The sequence below is a fragment of the Uranotaenia lowii genome, chromosome 3 (genome assembly GCF_029784155.1).
Source record: "Uranotaenia lowii strain MFRU-FL chromosome 3, ASM2978415v1, whole genome shotgun sequence".
Taxonomy (NCBI): Eukaryota; Metazoa; Arthropoda; class Insecta; order Diptera; family Culicidae; genus Uranotaenia; species Uranotaenia lowii.
In genome coordinates, this window is record NC_073693.1 from 72899832 (window position 1) to 72923512 (window position 23681).

Below are 23681 nucleotides of genomic sequence, written 5' to 3' on the forward strand. Positions count from 1 at the left end.
AGTTTAAGTTTGCATCGAGTAAATTCGATCCGAAAATTTGTTATCGCTTTTTGTTTTTTTTTTTGAAAATTTTTATTTATTTTCTTCAAAGGTTAAATTCTTGAAATTTGCAAAAGAGTTTGGAAGATTGGGCTCGTATGATTTGAGCATAGAATACGGTTTAAAAAAAATTGAAGGCTATTTAGCTTAAAAAGAACTTATTTTATGCTTCGACCTACCATACTCTTAAACATTAAATTTTAACTTTCGATGAAAACAAATTCTATATATTTTGATCTAAAGGTTTCATAAAAAAATAAGCTCACCCTTTAAGCTAAGGACCATTTTTCAAAAGTTACTTTTTAATTCAAAAACTATAAATGAAAACTTAAAAATGAATAATCATATAAATAGTAACAATTATAATTTGTTTTTTTTTTCGTACGTTGTTGAGCAAAACCTCATAGGTAAAAATCAGTCACCAAAACCCCCCCCATGAGTCGGTTCTTCCTACGGCCCTGGCGCGAAGAAACCATGTTGTTTACTCGTTATAATATTTTTTACTTGTTGATAAATTTTTTCATTCATTATTGATTCAAAGAGTTTTGCAAAATAGCTATTCCTCTATAATTTCGTACATCTGATTTTTTCCCGGACTTGAAAATCGGAATTAAAAAAGATTTGTTCCAAAATTTGGGAACTTTTCTATAATTTAATAACATATTAAAAAGAATCAGAAGAGGCTCTGTCAATTCGGCCGCCAAGTTTTTAAGGAAACATGGGGGAAGTCCATCAGGTCCTGCTCCCTTGGAAGCATCAAGTTTTCTAAGTCCTTCGGAAACATTATTGTAATCAATTTCATTGACCTGAATGTCGCACGCTAGATCTGGGATGACTGAAAAGTATTCTCTATCTCGGTCAACCTCAGTGAAAGAAGTGTACATTTCTTGAAAAAAAGTTGGAAATAAGTTAGAAATTTCCAGTGGATTATTTCCAATGCTTCCGTCAAGTGTCAATTGAGTAGGAAAGTTTGAATTTTTCATCTGTTGGGTTTTGTTTAATTTCTTTTTCAATTTTCTGATTGTATTTTTCAAAAGTCGCGAGGTTTGTCACAGTAATGAATAAAGAGCGAATATTCGATCGCTGTGTGAAATACTTCATTTTTCCATAGTGGATCTGCCGATTCATTTACACAAAAGTCTTCTGTACAGTTAGTAAATAGAAGATCAAAATACGTATTGTTACTATTCTTAACATGATTTACTTGGTTTAAGCCTAAAATAGAAGCGTTGTCAAAAATTAGTTGTAAAGTTTCGTTCTTCCCTATAACTGGGAGTAAAATTGCTTCATTTTCATCATCCAAAATAAAGTCAGCGTTACGTTGATTGAAATCGCCATAAATGTGTAGTTTTGCTTCCAGGTTTTCAGCTACTGTATTTTTAAGAATTTGGAAAAATAAATCAAAATAGTGAGAAGTGGCATATTCAGGTGGACTTCTTTTGCCAATGATGTTTTAACGAAAACATAATCAAATTCTGTGCATGTTTGCGTTGCAATTTGTTCTGAGGGGAAAAAAGAGTCTATGGCAACGAGAACGCCACCACCTGACTTTTTTTTGGACAATGCTAAATTTCTATCTTTGTGGAAAATATTAAAATTTGAACCAAAAACTTCCTCGCTGTGTACGCTAGCGTCCCAGCTTGATGTAAATGACTTAACAACGCATGAAACCCCCACAATATGGGTGAAGGGCTAAACCAGAAGAAATCAAATTTTGCTATCGGACGGAAATCTTGTTTAACCCAGTTTCATTCAAACGTATCTTTTCAATCTAACTAGCTTTGTTTTGTCTTGTTGTTATTTATTTATGATTTTTATTTATTTATGATCTTGCTTTTTTATTTTACATCTTTAATTTTTGGTTATTGTTTGTTCCTCGTTGTTCCCAATGTTATTGACTTTGATTTTTATCTCAATTATAATTTTATTATATTCTTTCTTGTGGTTTTACTTCGTTTAACATTTTTCTGAATAGTTTATTTAATTTGAATGATATTTAAGACCATTGTAAGTGTTTTACAGCTAAGCGGAAGTCACCATCTTGGGTTGCGTCTGATAGCGAAATTCGACTTTTTCTAGTTTAGTCTTTTCATCCAATAACCATATTGTGGCAGTTTCATGCAATTTTCAGTGATTAGCAGCATTAGCAGCGGCAAATGCCCCGGCTCAGCCCCCCCCCCCCCCCCCCGGTGGAAAAAATAACATTACTTTAAATGTACTACTTCAATTTATACAAATCTATCAAATGAAATTAAAGCTAGAAAATCGGGATGAAAACTTGAAATATAACAACTAAAGGGCCCCCCTTAAAATAATATCTACAATAATTTTTCTCTTCCATAAGTTAAGGGGGCCTCCTTGAGTAAGCAGTGAAGGAGTTCTCCCGCATTTTGCGAGCTGAGAATATCCAAATCTTTGTATTAAATATCAAAATTAAAAAGAATATGAGGAAAAACACGTCAAATTTTCATTTTTTTTTTATCGAAACATGTCAGTCAGGATCAGGCTTGTAATTGGTCACCATCGTTTGAATTTTTCCGGAGACAATCACCACACATCGTTCGTGACAATCGTGGAGAGTGCAATCGTTTGATCGGAGAGCAAAAAAATGTCAAACGAAATTTTGATCTTTTTTGCGGTTAGTAGTTTGACTGTCATCCCTCTTGCGTAGATAATCGAGATAATCATTCCACATTGTTCGACCAACACATCCAAACATCACCCGGCGCTGCAGAGTGACGAATTTTTTTTCAACAGGAGGGAGTGAATAGAAAAGATTGCATTTGCTTATTGAGTCTGTAAGTTCTGCTGCGTGAAAGAGATAGGCGATGTCGTAAACTGTCGGGAATGATGGTCGTTTGACCATCAAATTATCCCTCTCGTGTACCAAGACACGAAATTTTGTTCGACAATCACACAAAGAAGAATGAATGTCGTTTCGTTTGATGGTAGTCAACTGTTCGGCAAGTTTTCGGTCGCATTCGTTTGATGGCACGAACAATGATACTGATAAAAGCAGGCTGTGCGACTGTCAGAGAAAATGTCGATGGTTTACAAGTCTGGTCAGGATATTCTCTACAGAACAGGTAAAATAAAGAAAATATTTCCTCATTTTCATTACATAGACACGTCTTGCACAATAAATGTTTATTATAACGTTTACTTTCCAAGAAATAGTTACTGCACTAAAATAGCAACTTATTTCGTCAAAACAGTGCAACAGAGAAGCTTTATGATAATCTTTTTAGAATTTTACCCGGGCAGTATCCGAGTTGATACCGGGTACTATAATAATTTGGCTTTTCAATCATAATTATTGAAATTTCCGTTGATTTATAAATCCTAAACCCTTATCTTCCCTCAATGTTTTTGAAAAAAAAAAAAAACAATAAAAAAAACTTTAGTTGCTTAAATTGGACCAATCGACAGTACTGAGTTTCTTTATTGAATTTCCATCCCTATTTCTGTCTTAGACTTGAAATTTGTATTGAAACATTTTCAACTGATTTTATCAAATGTTATCATATACTGAAGTTAATGTCCTGCATTTAGCGTATCATTTTCCAAATGATCATTAAAACGATCTCATAGTTCAGTTGCTTATATTATTGAGTAATTCTCTTAACATGAATATTTCTATATTTTTTATCTTATCTTTTTCAAGATTCAATTCATTGAGATATTCAAATTTTGTGTTGTTTGTTCAGTTACTAAAGTTCAGTTTCATTGTTTTTCTGAATTTCCAGAACTCAGGATCTTTGTTTAAGGTACAAAACTCATTTGGATTCCTTACCTGACTTTTTTCAATGATTACTGATTCTGTGTTATAAATATTAAATCTCTATTTGAATTTTTTTTTTCCAATCGGTCATTTTTGCACTTATAGCTTTTTGGCTTTGAGGGCATTAATTAAAACTTTTATCACATTTAGATAACAATTTGATAACGATTTTTTTTTCATCTGATGAGAATGATATTCACAAACATTTCATAAAACCATTTTATTTTTCGTTTATCACATTATTGAATTACACATTTGGTGCAATTTGACAACATGGCTATTTGAAGACAGTATTCTGGACTCATCTCCAGTTTTTTTACACGTTTGAAATGTTTTGTATTCTCTGGGATAGCATTTTTTTTAAAAATCGAATCAAAGCGGCTTCCCGAGAAAAATTGTTCCGGGACCGGCCTGGCCCGACGATCTGCATTTTTTCTCTAAAAAGTTATGATCAAAATAAGAAAAAGGGACCAAGTATCCCCATTTTCTCATATATATCACATCACATCCCTTGATCGCTAATAATTTATTATGACCCTTTAACATAAATGTCATTCAGGCCAGAAGTTCTTTTGATCAAGTTGAATGTTTTTTTTTTATCTAGTTTCTTAAAGCTTATAGAATGATCTTGACAACGAACTACAATGATGCTCTTTTTTATCTGATCTACTTTATCTAAATTAGAAAAAAACGAAATCACCGACACAATGTGTGAAGCACGGTTTCTCTGATGTATATTTTCCAATGCAACTTCATCAGTAGAAGGCTACAGTACCGCGAAAACCATAAAATGTGGGATGTCCCAGAGTAGGTACCAACTTAATTGTCAACCTCCGGTGCGTGTGTATGTCTGCAAACAGACATCGCCCAGACAGCGACGCCCCCTTTCCGGGACCATGTCTTAATAGAGAGCCAAGCGCGTTGAACGAGTTATTAAAAATCATCATTCAGACACGCTTTATTATCCAATATAATATCTTCATCATATCGCCAATGTAGCCAATGCAGTCTGCTGTCTGCTGTTCGTCTGTTGGTGTTGTCTATCATAAAAGATCCACTCATAGATGCCATGTGCTAACTGACTTTAAGTAACTTATTACTATAACGGTCAGCTGTGATAGTTACCAAGTTGTCATTTCGAGGGGACGAAGCGCAACACGCACTTTAAGCTTCAGAAGCCACTTAATGTGACTGCATGAAAATAATTCAATGTTGGTGCACATACATTATATTACTTGTATGTCTCATGATCTGTCTACCCGATTTACATCGAAAAATAACGATTCGAGTGCCACATTTGTCACATATCTTCCGACATAATAACTATGCTTTCGCTTCATTATTGGCGTCGCAATTGCATTTCCATATGAAATTGAAACACCACACAGAGTCCATTGTTGATGCTGATATTAATCTTCCTCGCATGGCAGAAGAAGTCCAGTAAATTCGAGTTAATCGCACTCAGTATGGTAGAAAACGATGCCTGATGCTTAATTGCGCTAGCAAAACAGCAAAAAAAATGTGTTGATTTGCATGCATCGTTTGTTCCACGCATTTGGAAGACGGCTGTGCGGTGTTAATTTAATGCGTGTCTGGGTTAGAATTTAGTTCTTGGTAATATCCCACGACGACGGCGGAATTCTCTTAATACTTACGACGACGTGGAGCAGCTCCAATACGTGATTTAACGCCTATTGAGCTTTTACGCGTTACCTGTGGCTAATCAGCTTATTATTGGAGAAGGCGCTGATGACACCCACGAAGCTGAACACACGTATCAAAGCCGTTTAAGCGATTGCGTTGTTAATAAAAGAATTAATCTCGTTTTTTTTATTCAAAAGTAAAAAAAAAAATCGTGAAAATTTTTCATTCACCTCTGGTTCTGAATTCATAAAAAGACGACCGTTTCTCGATACTCTTGCTGGGCTAAAAGTCAAATACACAAAAAAAAAATAACAACTCAACTTTACATTTTATAACAATTTATTTCCAGGATGATCAACTTTTGAATCAACTAAATCAACCTGTAATACGTAATACTCAGCTGTCTTCCGGGAAGACAGCGACACTCATACTAGTGGCAATCATCTGAACACGGATGTTTCTCGAAAACTGTGATACTAGAAATAGTAGTTAAAATACTCTCATCGTTTACTCCATCTTGATACTAAACTTTAAGACAAAAAAGAATAAAAAAAAATCCCTCCGCATAACCATGTTGAACCGACTGAGAATGCGCAAGGAGAAACCGTCCAAGTCGGAGAGTATCTCCCCGGCGGCCAGTGCCGTCATCCAGGAAACGGCCCCGGACAACCGGAAGCTCATCCTGGACAGTAGCCGCTGGGAGGCAAGTGTTCTCGGAATACGTAATGGGATTTGAGCTCGCAGAAATTTTTATCGATTATATTTGTCGTCTATCTTCTGTTTTCTAGTTTTTTGAGACATTATTCTAATGTATCTTTGTGTTTGAATATATTACAGAGGCGTCTGCAGAAAGAACTGATGTCCCTCATCAAAGAACCACCACCAGGAGTGACGGTGGACGAAGAAAGCGTTAGTCAAAATTTAACACAGTAAGTATGACACATATGCTTGTTTTAGATCTCAAAGTGTGAGTGGGATTTGAATTTAATTCTCGTACAGATATCCTATTGTGGTTTAGCAACAATCATTCGAAACAGGTTCCTTCCGAGATTCTCAAAAACTTTAAAAGTCGTTTTTTGCGTTCCCCTTTTCTTTCAAATCTTCCAAATGTTCCAATTTGTTATTTTATTTTTGTTTCACCAGGAAGTTGTTTGTATATTTGAATCGTATATTTTAGAATATACATTAGAGTGCCCCAAATGAGCCAACGTTTGAATAAGTTATGCGCTGCAGGCTAAAATTAATCCTAGGCCTAGTACAAGATCTTTTGCCAAATTTGGGCCAGATCGGATCTAGGGAAAGGACCACTCAACAAGCCTAAAGTTTGTATGGGATTTTGAGACATTTTGTTCGGGAGAAACATGAAAAATCAGTTTTTCATTAATAACTTAGGTTCCCTTTGGTCGATTTCATTTGAAAATGATTTTTCTCTAAGCCTAAACTATGACATATATTTTATCCAAAGATTGCATTTCCATTTGAGTTAAGATAAAGAAGTTATTAGGCTTCAAAAATGGGCTAACTTAGCCCATTAATGGGCTAAGGGTAGTATTAATCTCTGTTTAATGAGGCGTCAATATGTTCGTCCGCCCCGACTGATTATCAGTGATGATTACAACCCTTAAAAAAGTTAGCCCATTTTTGAAGCCTTATAACATTTTTATCTAACTCTTATCGTAATGAAGTCTTCGGATGGAATATTTGTTATAGTTTATGCTTTAGTAAAAACCGTATTCAAAAGAAATCGGCCGAAAGGAACCAAAGTTATTAGCTTAGCTTAGCTTGATTGACTACTCACATCCATCTTAAGTCATTGAACCCGAAATCCCGCTAAAAATTCTGAATTATTCTTTTAAAATGATATAAAGTTCTTGTTTTCCATCGGCCGAAAGGAACCAAAGTTATTAATGAAAAACTGGTTTTTCATGTTTCTGCCGAACAAAATGTCTCAAAATCCCATACAAACTTTAGGCTTGTTGAGTGGCCCTTTCCCTAGATCCGATCTGGCCCAAATTTGGCATAAATTTCCACAGGTTTAGAATTTTCCATACAAATTTGGGACAGTCTAATATACATATTAAATTTTTCTGGAAAATAAAAAAAAATCTTTTCACCTAGGCATGCAAATTTCATCGCACTTCGGAACGCACAATAATGATAAATTTAGGGATGAATAACACGATAGTGTTAAAATCCCAGACAAATAAACAAACAAGATAATGATTCATAGATTTAGGACGTTCCGAGGCTATTTTGTCGGAGAGCTTCGCTTGTGTCTGATTGCTTGGAGTTTCTTGGTGGCGGCAAACCATTGTCAACTTCCTATCCCTGCCGCTGTGTTTGTTTTTGGTTATGGATGGTCCGGGACAGATTGGATTTGGTTGAAGGATCTGTTGCTTGGGTACGACTCGTTGTTATTGTACAACTGTGGGGGCTGCTGGATATGTTGCATACACGTTCGGTTATTAGGAAGCTCAGAATATTTGTTGTCATAGGTTCATCCATTTTGTAGAACACATCTTCAACTTAAAAAAAAACACAGAAAAACACACTTTTGTCATTGATTGAGCCAACTCATTTGCATCACCACTTCCACATATTCTAAAAAAGCCCGGAACTACGAATTTGACTCTGTTCCTGATGGTGCTGCTGCCACTTGGCAAGTTAGTTAGTTTGGCTACTTCTGGCATTAAGAAGAGTTGTCTCGCTTATATTTACTACTCGATCCACTATGCTGATGAACATTGTCCACCACCAAACATTTTGGAAACGAACCTTGAAAAATTATTGCTGCTGTGTCAAACGGCAGGAAAGGATGTTAAACATTGGTTCACTCACACATCGGCAAGAAATCCGCACACTTAGATTGTATTTATTCCGCTCGGGACCATGATTCTCCGAACCACAGGGGAACTGCTCAATTTTCACGAAACTCGTACGAGAACCCATCCGAATTTCGTCATACATCATTTCTCCTGAAAATAAGGATGAAATTTCTACGAGTGCATAGGAACTTGAACTATTTCCGTGAATTCAGGACAGTGTGCTCCTGAATCCGTTAGACACATTTCTTGTCAAATTTTTTTTCTCTCGCTCTCCTGTAATAAAATAACAACTACAGGATTTCTTTCTCTTTCTGACCATTGCTTAAACTAAAGAGTTCAGTTCGCCCGCGAAAGAGTTATTATCTTGCAGTTACTGTTCGTAGCAGGTGTTACAAATTTGAAATAGTTTAATGTTATTTTTATTAAATTTATGTTTTTGACCGTGATTGATGTTTCGTAGTAATTTTGACTATTTTTCGGTCTTGGGATTCAATCAAACAACTTTGCTTTTGAAATGCCTGACTTAGCTTATGATAAACCGAACGGGAGTCTCGTAAAACGACTGTTCCGTCGGCCGTGTCGAGTGCTTCATCCGGATGAGAATCGGTAAGTTGCATTTTGGTAATCTGTTGGCTCATACTAATAATTGACGAAATTGTGTCCCGCAGATAGTTTCTTTTGCTAAAGCGATCGATCTATCGACTGCTTCACCAGCCGACCCGGAGTTTTAGCAGAATGTGCAGCAGCTTTTTTAACCCTTTTTTTTTAATTCTTTGAGGAATCACCAACGAACTCTTGGCTGCCTCCATTCGATCCGATTTAACCATTTTCTTTTGCAAAATGAGTCTGGAAAAACGTTTTTCTATTCGATTGCATCGATTTTGTAAATATACAATTATGTTGTGTGATAAAACAAATGTGTTAAAATAAATCAATTTATTCAGGATAAATAAAACATTGTTTTTAAATTCGAATTCATGCACTTAATGGGTTAAATTCCTAAAAAAGGAAAAATAATACACAAATTAACATTGAATACTAAAGGGAACCTGGGGAAAAATCAGAACTTCATGTAAATCGCGGAAGGAAACTATCTCGAGGAGGTTTATTGAGCGATTTTGCTGTCTTGAAATCGTCCTGTAATTTCAGCTGCTGAAAATATAGGACGAAATCGTCCCGATCACAGGAGAAAAGGTTAAGTGTACGGGAGATCAAAAGAGCGTACTGAAAAAGTGTTGCTCTTTACTGGTGAAACCTCTGACAAGCATTTTCACTCAGTCTCTAGAACAGCAAAAATTTCCCACCATCTGGAAAAAAATCGTTAATGAGCCCAGTGTACAAAAAAGGTGACAAAAAAGATGTTCTTAACTACCGTGGTGTCACATCGCTAGCTGCCTGCTCGAAAGTATTTGAGAGGATTGTCAACGATGTCATGTTTTCGGCTTGCCGGAACTGGATCTCTGAGAACCAGCATGGATTTTTTCCTAAACGCTCTGTAACTTCAAACCTGATGGTTTTTACATCCTTTTGCATATCAAACATGGATGCCGGCAAACAAATCGACGCGATATATACCGACATTTCCGCGGCATTTGATTCTGTAAACCACGATATTCTTCTGAAAAAATTGCATCGATTGGGATTTTTCGAACGATTGTGTGCGTGGATCAGAAGCTACCGAAGAGATCGTCGATTGGCTGTGAAAATTGGTTCAGCTGAATCTTCTGACTTCATTCCAAAGTCTGGGGTACCCCAAGGCAGCAATTTGGGTCCTTTATTGTTTACGCTGTTTTGTAATGATATCAACTTGTTGCTCATTGGATGTGGAGTTCTCCTGTACGCGGACGACTTAAAAATATTTTTAGTCATAAACAGTAAATCTGACTGTTATGAATTACAACGCTTCTTGGACACAGTTGTAAACTGGTGCGCCAATAATTTACTAGTTTTGAGCGTTACGAAGTGCTGTATTATCACGTTTGGGCGTAGGAAAAATCCATTTATTCATAATTACGATATTCTGGGCGAGCAGTTGCATCGTGTTGAGGAGATAAAGGATCTTGGCGTTTTGTTGGACAGTCAAATGACTTTTAAGCGGCATTACTCTGTGGTACTCGAGAAAGCTAACCGAATGCTTGGATTTATTATACGTTTGAGTAAAGAATTCACTGATCCTCTCTGCTTGCGAGCTCTGTATTGTTGCCTGGTGCGATCAACATTGGAATCTGCGAACCTAGTATGGAGGCCTTTTGAAGCTTCATGGATAGCGCGTTTTGAAGCAATTCAACGTCGGTTCGTTCGTTATGCTCTTCGTGAACTACCTTGGGAGAATCCTTTAAACCTACCGCCATACGCTCATCGTTGTGCTCTGCTTGGACTTCATACGCTGTCGGATCGTCGTTCCATAGGTCAATCGCTGTTTGTGGCAAAGATTCTTCGGAACGAAATTGACTGCTCCTGGTTACTATCTCGCTGTAATATTTATGCTCCAGAAAGAACCCTACGTTATAAAAACTTGCTCTCCCTGGAACCTAGAAACACGCGATATGGCAGTAACGACCCTCTCCGTTCCGCAAAAATATGCTTTCTACGTTATTATGCTGTCTTCGACTTCAATGTTTCCATTTCAACTTTCAAACGCCGTATTGAATCTGACTTAAGTGACCAACTGAGAAATTAGGAAAAGTATCATGTAATGTACAAATAATATTAAGTAGATCATTAAGACACCTAAATATGTCAGATGATTTTATAACGAATAAACAATAAACAACACAGGAGATTAACGCCCTGTATTCCAAGACGAGTTTCGGATTCCTGTGCACTCGTAGATGTTTCATCCAATATTTCAAGAGAAATGAAGCTTTACGAGACTTGGGTGAGTTTTGAATCGAATTACGTGAAATTTGAGCGCTTTTCCTGTGGGTCGGAGAGTCATGGTCCTGAGCGGAATAAATGAAATCTTAGTGTGTACCTTAGAAAACTCGTCAAAAATTTTGGGTTTCGTATTTTGAGAATCTAAAGGTGCCAGAATGTTTCAAATTATGTTAAATTTTTAATCTTTTTTTTTTAATTTATCTACTTGACTAAAACAATTTTGACGGTTTTTACACCACTTTTTTACACTTTTTGTGGATATGATCTTTAAAAAAAATTGTGCTTCAGGGTGCGTCCATGGAAAAAGTAGTGATGGAAGATTTAAGATTTCATGAATTCATTGAGGGTCTCAGAAGATTTTGTTTTATTTGGATGCGCCTGAATAAATATACAAGTCGCCAAACTTCCAAATCCAATAATAAAATACCTCAAAATTCCATTCATCCTTGAGATTCATGACAACCTCTCCTCATGGTCAAATCTTGCTGAAATTTGGCATGTGACCTTCTGGAAAGTTAATGATTAAGTCTAGCTTGGAACGAGTGAGATTTATCATGTTTAATTCTTCCTATACTAAGATAAGTACACTGGAGCTGGTTAAATGATTCAAAAAATGCGAACATTAGGGACCATTCAAATATTACGTAACGCTTTTAGGGGGGGGGAGGGGGAGGGGGTATAGCAGTTTGTTACGCTTTGTGGATTTTGCTTAGAAATTTCGAGATGAATGTGTTACGTAGGGGGGAGGGGGGGGGGTTGAAAATGCTCGAAATTTGCGTTACGTAATATTTGAACGGCCCCTCACTAATTTAGTTGAGTAACCATAACTTTTTCAGTTTTCAACCAATTTTGATAAAAAAAAACCACTTGAAATCTTTGTTTTGAATTGATATTTATGGTCCATAGAAAATCAGAATTTTTTAAATGCTACCATCGAGTCTAAAACTATCGATAAAACAACATTTTCTCTAAAAACAAATAGATTTTTATAAATTCACTTATATCATCAACACTGTTGATCATACGCAAAATTGATCACACCCAAGTTCAGATGATCGATAGCAAATTTATTCGACTTGCCAATATGCAAAAGAGAAATTCCAAATTTATGTTATGCGGTCTGAGATATTTGAATCTAAGTACAAGTACTTTTTTTTTATTTTTCCAAAATTTCCAAAGCTTATTTAATTCAAAAATACTGTAAACCATTGTTATTAAATGCACCTCTCTTCTTTTCAGATGGATAATCAACATCGACGGCGTGGAGGGCACGTTATACGAGGGAGAGCACTTTCAGCTACTATTTAAATTTAACAATAAATACCCGTTCGACTCACCTGAGGTAGGCAAAAAAAAACTTTTTTCCCCGTAAATTATGATTCATAATATTATTTAAACGTTTTCCTACAGGTGACATTCATAGGTTCCAATATACCGGTGCATCCGCACGTTTACTCAAATGGTCACATCTGCCTTTCGATCCTAACCGATGATTGGTAAGTAAACTGAGATCACCGTTAGCGGTTTGGATATAGGTAGTTTTCACACTTAAACCATTGTTCTTATTCAACGGCTTGTGAATGTTAATTAACTGATAGAAGCTGGAGATATTGTTACTTTCAATTTGGTTAAGGTTGGTACTTTCCGGGGAATTTCCCGACAAGACCAACAACTGTTACAAATTTTGTTGTTTTACCTTAATTTTGAGCATATTTTTTTAAACTAAAATTATAGAATGGAAGGTTCTTTTGTAAAATACATTTAAACAATTCTAGGACATTGTAAAAATAATCTTGTTTTCCTTTTGTTTCGCTTCCAGGTCGCCAGCCCTCTCGGTACAATCCGTCTGTCTTAGCATATCGTCGATGTTGAGCAGTTGTCGGGAAAAGCGTCGACCGCCGGATAACGGAATCTACGTGAAAACCTGCAACAAGAACCCCAAGAAAACCAAATGGTGGTACCATGGTGAGTACTGAACGCTTGCTTTCCCGATTGCCTACCTACCGGGGGCAATTGTGTAGGCGGCTATGATGCATTGGAAACGAGCCTTAACCAGATGTATTTGAATAAGTAGCAAATCATGTGGAAAAGTATTTGAAATTTTCTAAAATTTGAAAGCTGTCATTAGAAATGTGGAAAATTTACAGAATCTTAGAATGCTTTTTAACTCTTAAAAATTTCGAATAAATTTTAACCAAGCTTCTACTATGTTTTTCACAGATGATTCCGTGTAGAGTAAAAAACTGCAGGCGAATTACTATTCGCCGGGATCCGTAGCGTTTAAGCCGAGAAGGATTAAAGGAAGAAATAAAGGAAACCCCCGGTCAATGCGCCAGTTTCTCCTCTAGTTCCTCGCCATCATAGATTATCATCCGTTAACAATGAATCAATCACACAAGACAAACCGGTGAGGAAAACAAAAATGCAATAGTTGAAAAAATCAATTCCAATCAGCAAAACGGTTAAAAGGCAACGGCAACAGAAAACAAGAAACAACTGCAGCTTCCAAGGAGACGATGATGATGGATGGTTCGAGTTTGTGATTTAAGAGAGGCAGACTATTTTAGGCCCCATACGCGTTCACGAAATTGTTAATTGTTGATAAAATTTATACTTCAGTGGTTTTAAGTTGTATTTTTTTAAAAAGCTGAATACTATTTGAAATTTTACAAATGCTACAAGCTTCTACTATCAATGATGAATCTTCTGAACATGTGACATAGTAACGCATCACAAAGTAAATTGATATTATTTCGATAAGATGATCCAAGAGCTGTTTTTCAAAAGGTTTGAATGTAAAAAGGTCGTTTTTCAATATTTGTTTTATTTGGAAATTATTTTAGATACCTCCTCAAAATCAAATGTCTTGAATTTGTTACAAATGAAGAGAAAAAATTCGTAATATAGCAGCAATACTGGATTTAAGATAATCCGTTTTTCAGAAATAACCTTCTGTTTGAAATCATGTTTGAACATTTTTTAGTCACATACTAATTAGGAGGATCAATTGAGACATCAAGAAATATCTTTCAAATAATTTGCTCAAGTAGCTGAATTTTGTCATATTATTTGCTAACCATTTTTCTTCTATTTTTGAATATATATCAGAAACTGTTTTACGGATTATTCATTTGAATGATATTAGTTGAAAAATTTACAATATGAACCCAATCTCGTTCGGAGTCAGTTTACGAATCAAATCAATCACAACCTAGAGCAAACCGTTAATAGTCAGCTTTATTTTAAACGGTTTTATCTTTTTCTGTAAATTTTGTATAGGAAAACAAACAGAAACAAGGAATACTTATAAATTATTATTTTAATCCTTAGAATTAAACCTTCGTTCATAAAACAAGTCAGAGCGCTGCTGTTCTCGAACAATCAGTGTTAATGTTAAGATGTACAAGTTTGATTATATGCGTCTATATCTGTATGTAATTCAATTTATCCTTTAGTTATCCGTCGATATAAAAAAAAACAACGCGTGCGTAGATTCGAAAAATATAACCACGGCATATTCAAGTCACCAAAAAAAGTAAACACATTCCGTTTGTTGAAAGGAGTAGAAAAAAAAACAATTCGTAACTTAAAAGAAAACGAAATTCGCTGTAATTTGTATTATATTTGGTGGTATCATTGGATTCATATTTCTCTACCCTAATCTAGGCATTAGTTGAAAGTGTTATAAACTTTAAACGAAAAAAAGAGAGAGAAACAAAAAAAACATCACCGGTAAATGGAAATGAAAGTCCAAAATGTGTTCCGTAACTAGACAGATGAGTCGAAATAGGGTAATCAATTCCAAACCGCGCTGTCTGATGCTGAATCGTGATCTACACCAAAAACAAATAAACTCTAAAAAATATTCGGTTGTTGAAATGATTTTTCAGTTGGATGTACTCACTTTTTTGCAACCTTTTCATACCGGAAACATCAAACTCCATTTGTTGTGAAAAAAAGAAAACGTTAAATAACGAACAAATTTAAGAGATAAAGAAGGATAGGTACAAGGCAAACGAAAAATTGAGAGACAATTATCCTAAACAAACAAAAAAAAACACGTAAAAACTTTTTAATCAAATGTTAATTGAGCAGAAGCACACAGCCTAAAGTTTCATGGGAATTCAATAGACGAAGCTATTACAACAAGCTGCAACAAATGCATATAAGTATAGATACATAGGTAACTGAAAAAAAACGATTAAAGTAAATCAAAATATGCATTCAATTTCAAGCAAGCAAACAAACAAACAAACAAACGAGGAAATTGTGTATAGTCAAACTTAAAATGTACTTGTTTGGGTTTACACTTGAGAAACAATATAATTTGTGAAAAAGAAGCGGTGAGTCCAAGAGGTGTTTTATTTTTGAAAGAAATCCTTCATCATTCATTGTGTTAGTAAATAATTTGAGAAAAAAGGATTTATTAATTAAAACTAGTTAAAAATCTAATTAAAATGGCAGGTTTAAGATGCTCATGGTGGCTCCAGAGATTTCACAATTGCTTCCAGGATAAGAAGAACTGAATTCGTTCATTGAGAATTTTTCATTTCATTATCATTCAACTCGAATATATACAGTACACTCATCAAAGCTGATATGATGTCGCGAATGCTATAAAGATGTTAAAATGACTAGAATAGAAACAAAAAAAAATTAAATAAAAAAACACGCGAAACGCGCTTTGCCTGTTGAAAAAAAATGCGATTCATAAGCTTCACTATGCAATGCAGTGTTTTATTTCCTACCCTTTCTAAAAAAATAACCGCACATTTACAATTGAAGTAAACGTAACATTCGAGAAAAACCTTTTTTTGTTTGTTTCGTTTGATACTGTCTATGTATAGACATAAAAATGGATTTTATTTAGGGTGGAGGTTCTCTATGATTTAAATTGTGATAGAGACTCGGTTACCTCTCATCCAAAGCTTCTCGATTCTTCAAAAGTGGTGGCTCCAGAGACCTTCGAGAGAAATTGAAAAGGACCTGAAATCTTATTGAAATGAAACAATTTGTCTTGAGTTCGCAATTTGCATCGTCTGTTGTTTATGCATGAGATGAATGAGTTTTTCCATTGGGTAAAAATCAACCTAATTTTGCACACTTTCTCACTCGAAGTCGCGTTTTTCGATTTAACGAAAATGGAGGTGAACCAACGAGAGTTGAGAGAACCAATTCTTTCCAAACACCTGGAATTTTCTGACCTGACGCACCGGCAGTTGGGGGAAATGTTGAACATTCACCATTCAACTGTCTCCAGAGTGCTCAAGCCGTGATTTGGCTAAAACAATCGGCATGTCGCAGAGCTACGTCCAGAATGCAAAGAACAGAGCTGGACTACATAAATACAAGGTACAGAACTTCCCAAACCGCGAATAGCGGCAACATTTATTTATTTACATAGTATTCCGTCTCACGACATAACTTGACGAACATAATTCCTAAAATTCACTCGGTCCATGGCAACCGTTCTCCAATTTCTCGGGTACCCCACGTTCGCCAGATCACGCTCCACTTGGTCTAACCACCTCGCTCGTGAGCGGTAACAATCGACGGCAAAAACTCGGGCACGGAAGCTCTACGAGAAGATGCTGTTAAAATATGGCTGCTGTGTGATGGACGAAGAAACGTATATAAAAGCCGATTGTTGATTCAGACCATTTCGGATAGGTAAAAGAAAAACACCTTTCCTTGTCAACGACATGAAATAGAAGAGGAATTTTATTGGGTTTTCATTTAAAATTACAGCTTTTCCCGCGATTTAGATTCAACACCTGAATAGATTAACGGACTGGTAACATTGAAGCGATGAAAATATATAAGATAGACTAGTCTACTTTCAGGCGTTTTTCATTTCAGGGTGACCAATACCGCAGACTCCAGATACCCAGACTGACCACTTAAGGCTGATTTTGGCGCTTGTTCCGCAGCGCTATCTACGGGTTATCGTGAAACTATGCCACATGCACAAAAGGAAAAATCTCGATATAACACACACACACATTTGCATTGTGCTATTTGTTTTTTTTTTATATATCCAGCAATGAACACGGTCGTTTTTGATTACCTACTTTTGATAAAAAAAAATAACACGATATATTTCATAAACCATAAAAGAACCATTTTTGAATTAGAGCGCATCAACCAAATGTGGTTAAAGAATTCAACCATAAAGTTTATAACAAATATATCGACTGACGCAAATGAAAATTGAATGAAAACTTGAAATTTTCCGCTCCACTTCCTTATTACGTTGTGGTTGAAAAATAACCATTTTATGACATCTCCGGTGTTGTTGAAAACCACACATTCTCAATTCACAAGAAGAAGTTTACGGAAGAAACTAATTTTAATTCTCAAAAACGAAAATATTCCATTGAGTCGCCATCTACAACAAAAAAACAGTGTCAGATTTTTTGTTTACTTTTTTCTCCAATAAATCCTAGAACTTTCGTTTCTCTGAGAAATTTAGTCACATTCGAAGAAATGTCTGTTATTCAAAATATCTAACCAAAGGATACTGAATGAGCCCTTTTACCGCCCACTGGACGAGGCAGTGTTCGAAACAATATTTTGACTTCGAGATGATGCTTTTTGTAAACCCTTTCTCGCAAATTTAGTACAATTTATAACAAAGTGCTTTGGTTGACATAATGATGATTCTTGAAAACAGTCTCAACCATCCGAATCTGTTTAGTGAGAATAGCTTAGCTTTTCCTGTTCTGTTGATATTTTTTCATTATTATTTCTCGAACCATTTTCTGGATATCGCACGTGTAATTGCTTTTATCAATGGGTACAAAAAAACGTACGTGAATTCGTCACACCAAAATCAAAACATTAAATGAATTCACTCACACCGACATACGCTATTTGACATTTCATGCAACGACAAGAAAATAAAAATTAACCGTCATTTGCCTCAAGATAGTAAAGTTCTGTTACCATTCAAAATTCGTTTTGGTGTTGTGGAAAAGCATTGAATACGGTAAATAAGTTTAGCTACAGTGGAATTATTGCTTATTTACTGGGCAGCGGTTAGGGAACATTAAAATGCAGCTTATTTAAAATTATAATTTTTGAAGAGTGGAATCATTTTGTAAACTAATTACTTTTAGAATATGGTTCGAATGAAACTTCGAATCAAAGAATGTGGTTAAATGTCAATGGTGAAAAATATTTGTAAGCAAAGAGAAATGGATTTGAAACAGATATTTTTAAATGTTCTAAATTCAGTGCATATTTGCCCTTTTTTTATTTACGAGCAGTTTTATTAAGGTATTTTACTCATAAAGTTTTTTTTGTGCCGAATAATAATTTCACTTTTGTGTGATGATAGTGAGAGGAGGGCATATTTGCCCTTGTTTTTCAACCATTTTTTTTTTGGACTTTTTAGTTCACATTTATCGCGCACACTTGCTCTCGTAAACGGATTAATATTGGAAAAATAGTTTAAAAAATGATAGATTTTAAGGTTAATTTTCCTCAAGTTCAGAATAATGCCAAAAAGGCCAATACAGTTGTTTTTGACATTTCTTACGCACACTTGTTGGTCGTGTACAAATCAGTAATGAAAAATAACCGGACCACAAACACGATCGTTTCTGGAGTTATTTTTCCAAAAATTTATAAGTTTTAGTGAAACAGCATTATATCACGAACACTTCCAGCGCCAAATAGGATTAAAGAACTAATCAATTTATTCTTCACGTTTATTAATATTTTCTTTTTAAATTGTCTAAACAAGTTCTTTTCAATCCAACGAGAATGTCCTCGAACCTATCTATAGGTACGAGCCCAGAAACAGTTAAGATAAATTGAAACTCACGTTTTTCAAGAAGTTCTATGTAGAGTGTGTGTGTTTTTGGTCGCATTAAACAATAAATAACCGTTCAGATTAAGATGACCAATTCCGAACTCAATGAATTATTTGTTACAGACATTATAACTTTCATACTGTCACTCAGCCGGAAAAAATTCGAAATCAAAAGTGAATCCCAAAATTAATTGGCTCTGAATGAAGGACTGGTATAACGTAACGTTTGTATTTTTGTTACAGTAAACAATTTAACATTGAAGACAAAAACGAAATAAATATTTTAGATATAATTTCAAATACATACTTATAGGTGATTCAATCAAGACAGCTTTCATTTGGCTTGTTGATTATCAAGTGTATTTTTTTTTCTTGACTAAGCACAATGGTTTCACGATGCCCCGACAGATTGCGTATGATTCTGGGAGATTTTTAGTTGTATGAGTTTAACGAGATCTAGATATGGTGGTCTCACTTTGGCAAAAGGTAGACGAGGGTTGGATGCGGAGGAGGGGGCGAAACGCAGCCGAAATTTGACAGCTGGCTGCTGGCTGGATGGGATGCCAGGTGCTCTGATTTTTTGTAAAACACGAAGTTTTGCCAATCATCAAGATATTGCTTAGACAAAGATTTCGCCTTGATTTTTGCAAATATAGTTCATAGAATCGAAACAAAATCTTCCGGTTGAGCACCGGGCTGGTAAGCAAAGCTGGAAAAGGTTGACCTATAAACGACGGTGCCAGCTTTGTCGGTAGCGGTGAGTAACATTAATTTTGCATTACTTATGACAAATTTATGCTTATTCAACACTTTTTTCTTTCAAGAGCAATCTAGAAGCAGCAGAAAGTCATCGAATCGGATGGTAACATGGCGAGGCGTTACATTCCATCGTCCGAGAAGCGGCTGGCCCTCCTGCAGGAACATCCGATCTTCATCGAGATGAAAAAGCTGCTTCAGGAGGACCCCCGTCTGTTGCCATCGCTGCTCCAGAAGATCCAATCGAGAAATCCGGATCTGATGGGTAGCATTTGGGAAAACCAGATGAGGTTTTTGGAACTTTTGAACGAGAAAACCGATGAGCTGAAATAGGAAAATAGGCGCAACGTTAGGCGCCTGAGGAGCATGACGATAAGTCCGATGAGTGGGTTGGGGAATATGTTAATATTAAAAAAGGCTTAAGCAGTATTTGAAAATAAAATTTCGAATCATAAAATCGTTAATCATTTAATCATGAAAATTATCAATAGCAGATTTTATAGCATTCCTTTAGCAGAACCGATTTAATTTTATTTTCATCCAACACTCTTCGATTGGTGGGAAACAAAATAGCTCTTTGGATAAGGTAACAAGAATAAGGGCAAGCAACATCCGGCTTAGGGCTTTGGTTGGTTGTTCCACCCTTTAAGATCCTTTCAATCATAACGGTCAATGAAAAGTTTTTCTTTTTCGGAACATACGGATAGACCGAACTGTATTGTAATTTTATAATAAAAAGTGTTTAGAATACAAATTAATTTATTGAATATACTCATATAATTGCTTTTTTTCCGAAAACTCAATTTAAATATAATAAAATAAACTAAACCCCAGTACGGTTTTAAATCTTTTGATCTTTAGTTTACGATTAGCTTGTGCACATACACATACTTTTTGGCCATCAGATTTTTTATCTCTAACACCTGGCATCCCTGGACCCCTGTTTCGTAAACACTACAGCCAGCTGTCAAAACTTTTTTCAATATGGCGGAATGACGATTTAGCATATGAGATCACCATACTAGAGCCATCATGGGTCAGTCTGGGTACACGGAAAAAAATTGAGTGGTCATCCCAAAGACGCTGTCATGATAATTTTACCATTTCAGCGCTATAGTATTTTCAACCACGAAAAGTTTAACATCGATTTTGTGAAAGTGCGCATGAAACAATATTGAAATTACTATGTACCTGGTAATTTTCGATAACTCTCAATGTTTGTTGTCGAAAATACTATGATCATGATAATTTCATCATAATTTCTATCACAACTACCGTCCGCATAGTAATTTTGACATTGTGGCACCAATTCATATCAAGAAAATACTACGCACATCGTACTTTTGAGAACAAAACATATTTGACTCAAAAACATAAGTGCGTATGATAATTTTACTATGGTAAACATTCTTGTTGTTTACACTAATTCAGGATCATTAATCATCAAACCCGTTTGTAAAAAAAACTAATTTTGAGCTGCTTTATAGTTACATAACTTTGAAAATCATTCCAGAGCATCGGGAGAACACACTAACATTGACCGACGTGTGTCGGAAGTGTGAATTTTCATGTTTCAAATAATGTCATAATGCATGCATGCAAATAAACAAACAAACATACGTAGTAATTTTACTATTTAAATCAAGCTCCTCGCTCCTCCTAATCTTTATCATAACACATACTAGTTTCATCATGAAACATATTAATTTTACTAGGGACGAAGTAAAACAATGCATCATTTCATTGACAATTTTACTAAAACGCAGTCGAATTTACTATGCGCAGCCAAATTGAGCACATGGTAAAATAGCTATGCGTAAGGTATTATAAACAACAAAACATATTTGACTCAAAAATATGGTCGCCTGTTGTTCGTTTAAACCACGGATTTAGTAATTTTACTATGCTTTTTTTTTGTGTGTATCTGGTGTCTGCGCCAATACCTTCGAGAATGAACACAGATTTTAAGCAATTTCCGGGGTTGGAGTTTTTCACCGGCAAGAGCAAGTTAAATGTGGCCGACAAATTTAAGAAGAAGAGAACGTCGAAGTTCGCCTCAAAATATCTCATTTGGCACAATGCTCCGAAAATCGCTCAAAAAAAGCAATCAGGATTCGTTTCAAGCAAGAAAATTTAACGAAAATGCCAGCTAGATCGAAATCATTGTAATTTCTTGAACCCAGTCTAGAGCGTTTTCGTTGATAGCTTCGACCATTACTCAATCACTTTCTTAACTGTAGTGACAGAGCCAGTTGCTGAGATTTAGCGAGCAAACGTATGCCAACGTGCTTCTGAGTTTGTGATCGACATTTTACGGTCTTTAAATATCACAGAAAACAGGTACTGTGATATTTAGCAAAATTCGGGCTTACATGCATGTACACGTGACTGGACACGTGGTGGAAAGAGAGGTGATGAGAAATAAACGTTGCAAAAGTAGAAGTAAAGTTTTTTCTTCGTAAACATAGTTACCATGACAGAAGTGACGTCACTACCGACCATTTTCGCGACGCATTTTGCCTAAATAGGATAAATGAAGCTCCCAGACAACGGCGCGTCGCGACGCAGGGCTTGTTTATGTTTATTTTTCTTTTTTCTCCGACGTGCAATAGTGTGCGTTCCTTTGCGCCACCTTATTAAAAGTGTACCTCATTACACGTGACTGTGCGTTGAAATTGAATAGGAAATAAAAATGCGGGAAAATCCTTGCTCTCTGAAGCAGGTTGCAGATCGTTTTATGAGTTATCTAGTTAGCAGCTCGACTATATAACAATAATATGCAGCCGCACGACGAAGCTCCGCTATTTTGGCCAGATTTGGCATCATGCTCCTATTCTAAAAGTGTCGTGGAGTGGTATGAGGTCAATTCAGTCCATTTTGTTCCAAAGGACATGAATCCACCAAACTGTCCGGAGTTGCGCCCGGTGGAGCAGTACTGGGCAATAATTTAGGTTTGATTCTAAACATTATTAGAAAATTGGCATGAGATTTTCGGTGCAACGTGTTAGCCCTTTAAGCGGGCCATAGACTACAAAACATTTGCAAAAGTGCGATGAAATTCGATGACATTCTGTCGCTGTGAATACGATTTGCATCGTGTATGACACTGTTTTAATGAGTGCGCAAACGATTTGAGTAAAATCGATCCGGATCGAAATATTTTGTAAAAACAACCCTCTGTGGTGCTGTTTGTACAAATTTCAGGCCATATACTCAGCTCCGGCCGGAATGTTTTCGCCAGCAATCGTTTGTGTTTGTGCGAAATAAGTTTGTATCGTGTGTGAGCGAGCATACGAACAATTCTGTAAGAAAAAAGTGCAACCCATTTAACCGGTGGTAATCTGGTGTTTTCGATAAAAACTGCTGGCCAACCAAGAAGCTGCTCACTTCTGTTGCATAAATTAAGGTGTTTATAGCAACTGCCTTCATTTGTGCAATTTTAAAACCACCTGGCACATCTGGCAGTTATTTTTCCAAGAAAAAATATATTTAAAAACAGCAGTGGGTATGGTTACCACAAGTGCAGATTTATCTTAAAGAGTACAGATTTTTGAATTATTTTTTGGTTCAACAATATTAACGAGCCATTTTTATGAAACGAAAAACATCTCTTTTTTCAGAGACGCCAAGAAAAAACCAAAGAAAAAAAAAAAGGATTTTCAAGGGCATACAATTAAGATCATTTTTCAAATATTGTTGGATAAGTTTCCACTAAATTTTATGCTTATGAATCAACTTCTATAAAGTCGATCGATATTTTTCCCTGCTTAAACTCGGAGCAGCAGATGCTTTTTATAAAATAGCCACCTTACCTCTTATTTTAATGGAGTAGTGGCTCCAGAGAGCTGCAATGTAAAAATTCAGATGCGTCGTTTTCTTTTAACATTTGAACGATCTTTTAATCATTGACTTCATCCTACAAAACTTCGAAATTTATAAGTTT

The 23681-nt window shown here is 35.7% G+C and overlaps 1 protein-coding gene across 2 annotated transcripts in view; it reads left to right on the forward strand.

Annotated features, from left to right (window-relative positions):
- LOC129755158 (ubiquitin-conjugating enzyme E2 W) overlaps positions 1-15506 on the forward strand; it is a 122943-nt gene extending 107437 nt beyond the window's left edge. Inside the window, exons 2-7 of one of the 2 annotated variants that reach the window (XM_055751514.1) lie at positions 5814-6167; positions 6302-6393; positions 12406-12508; positions 12577-12662; positions 12986-13131; positions 13387-15506. In XM_055751514.1, coding sequence (XP_055607489.1) covers positions 6036-6167; positions 6302-6393; positions 12406-12508; positions 12577-12662; positions 12986-13131; positions 13387-13400 — 573 coding nt within the window. In that variant the 5' untranslated portion in view covers positions 5814-6035 and the 3' untranslated portion in view covers positions 13401-15506. The remainder of the gene's footprint in view (positions 1-5813; positions 6168-6301; positions 6394-12405; positions 12509-12576; positions 12663-12985; positions 13132-13386) is intronic. The other variant, XM_055751515.1, reaches the window with a different exon arrangement.
- The last annotated feature ends 8175 nt before the right edge of the window (positions 15507-23681 follow it).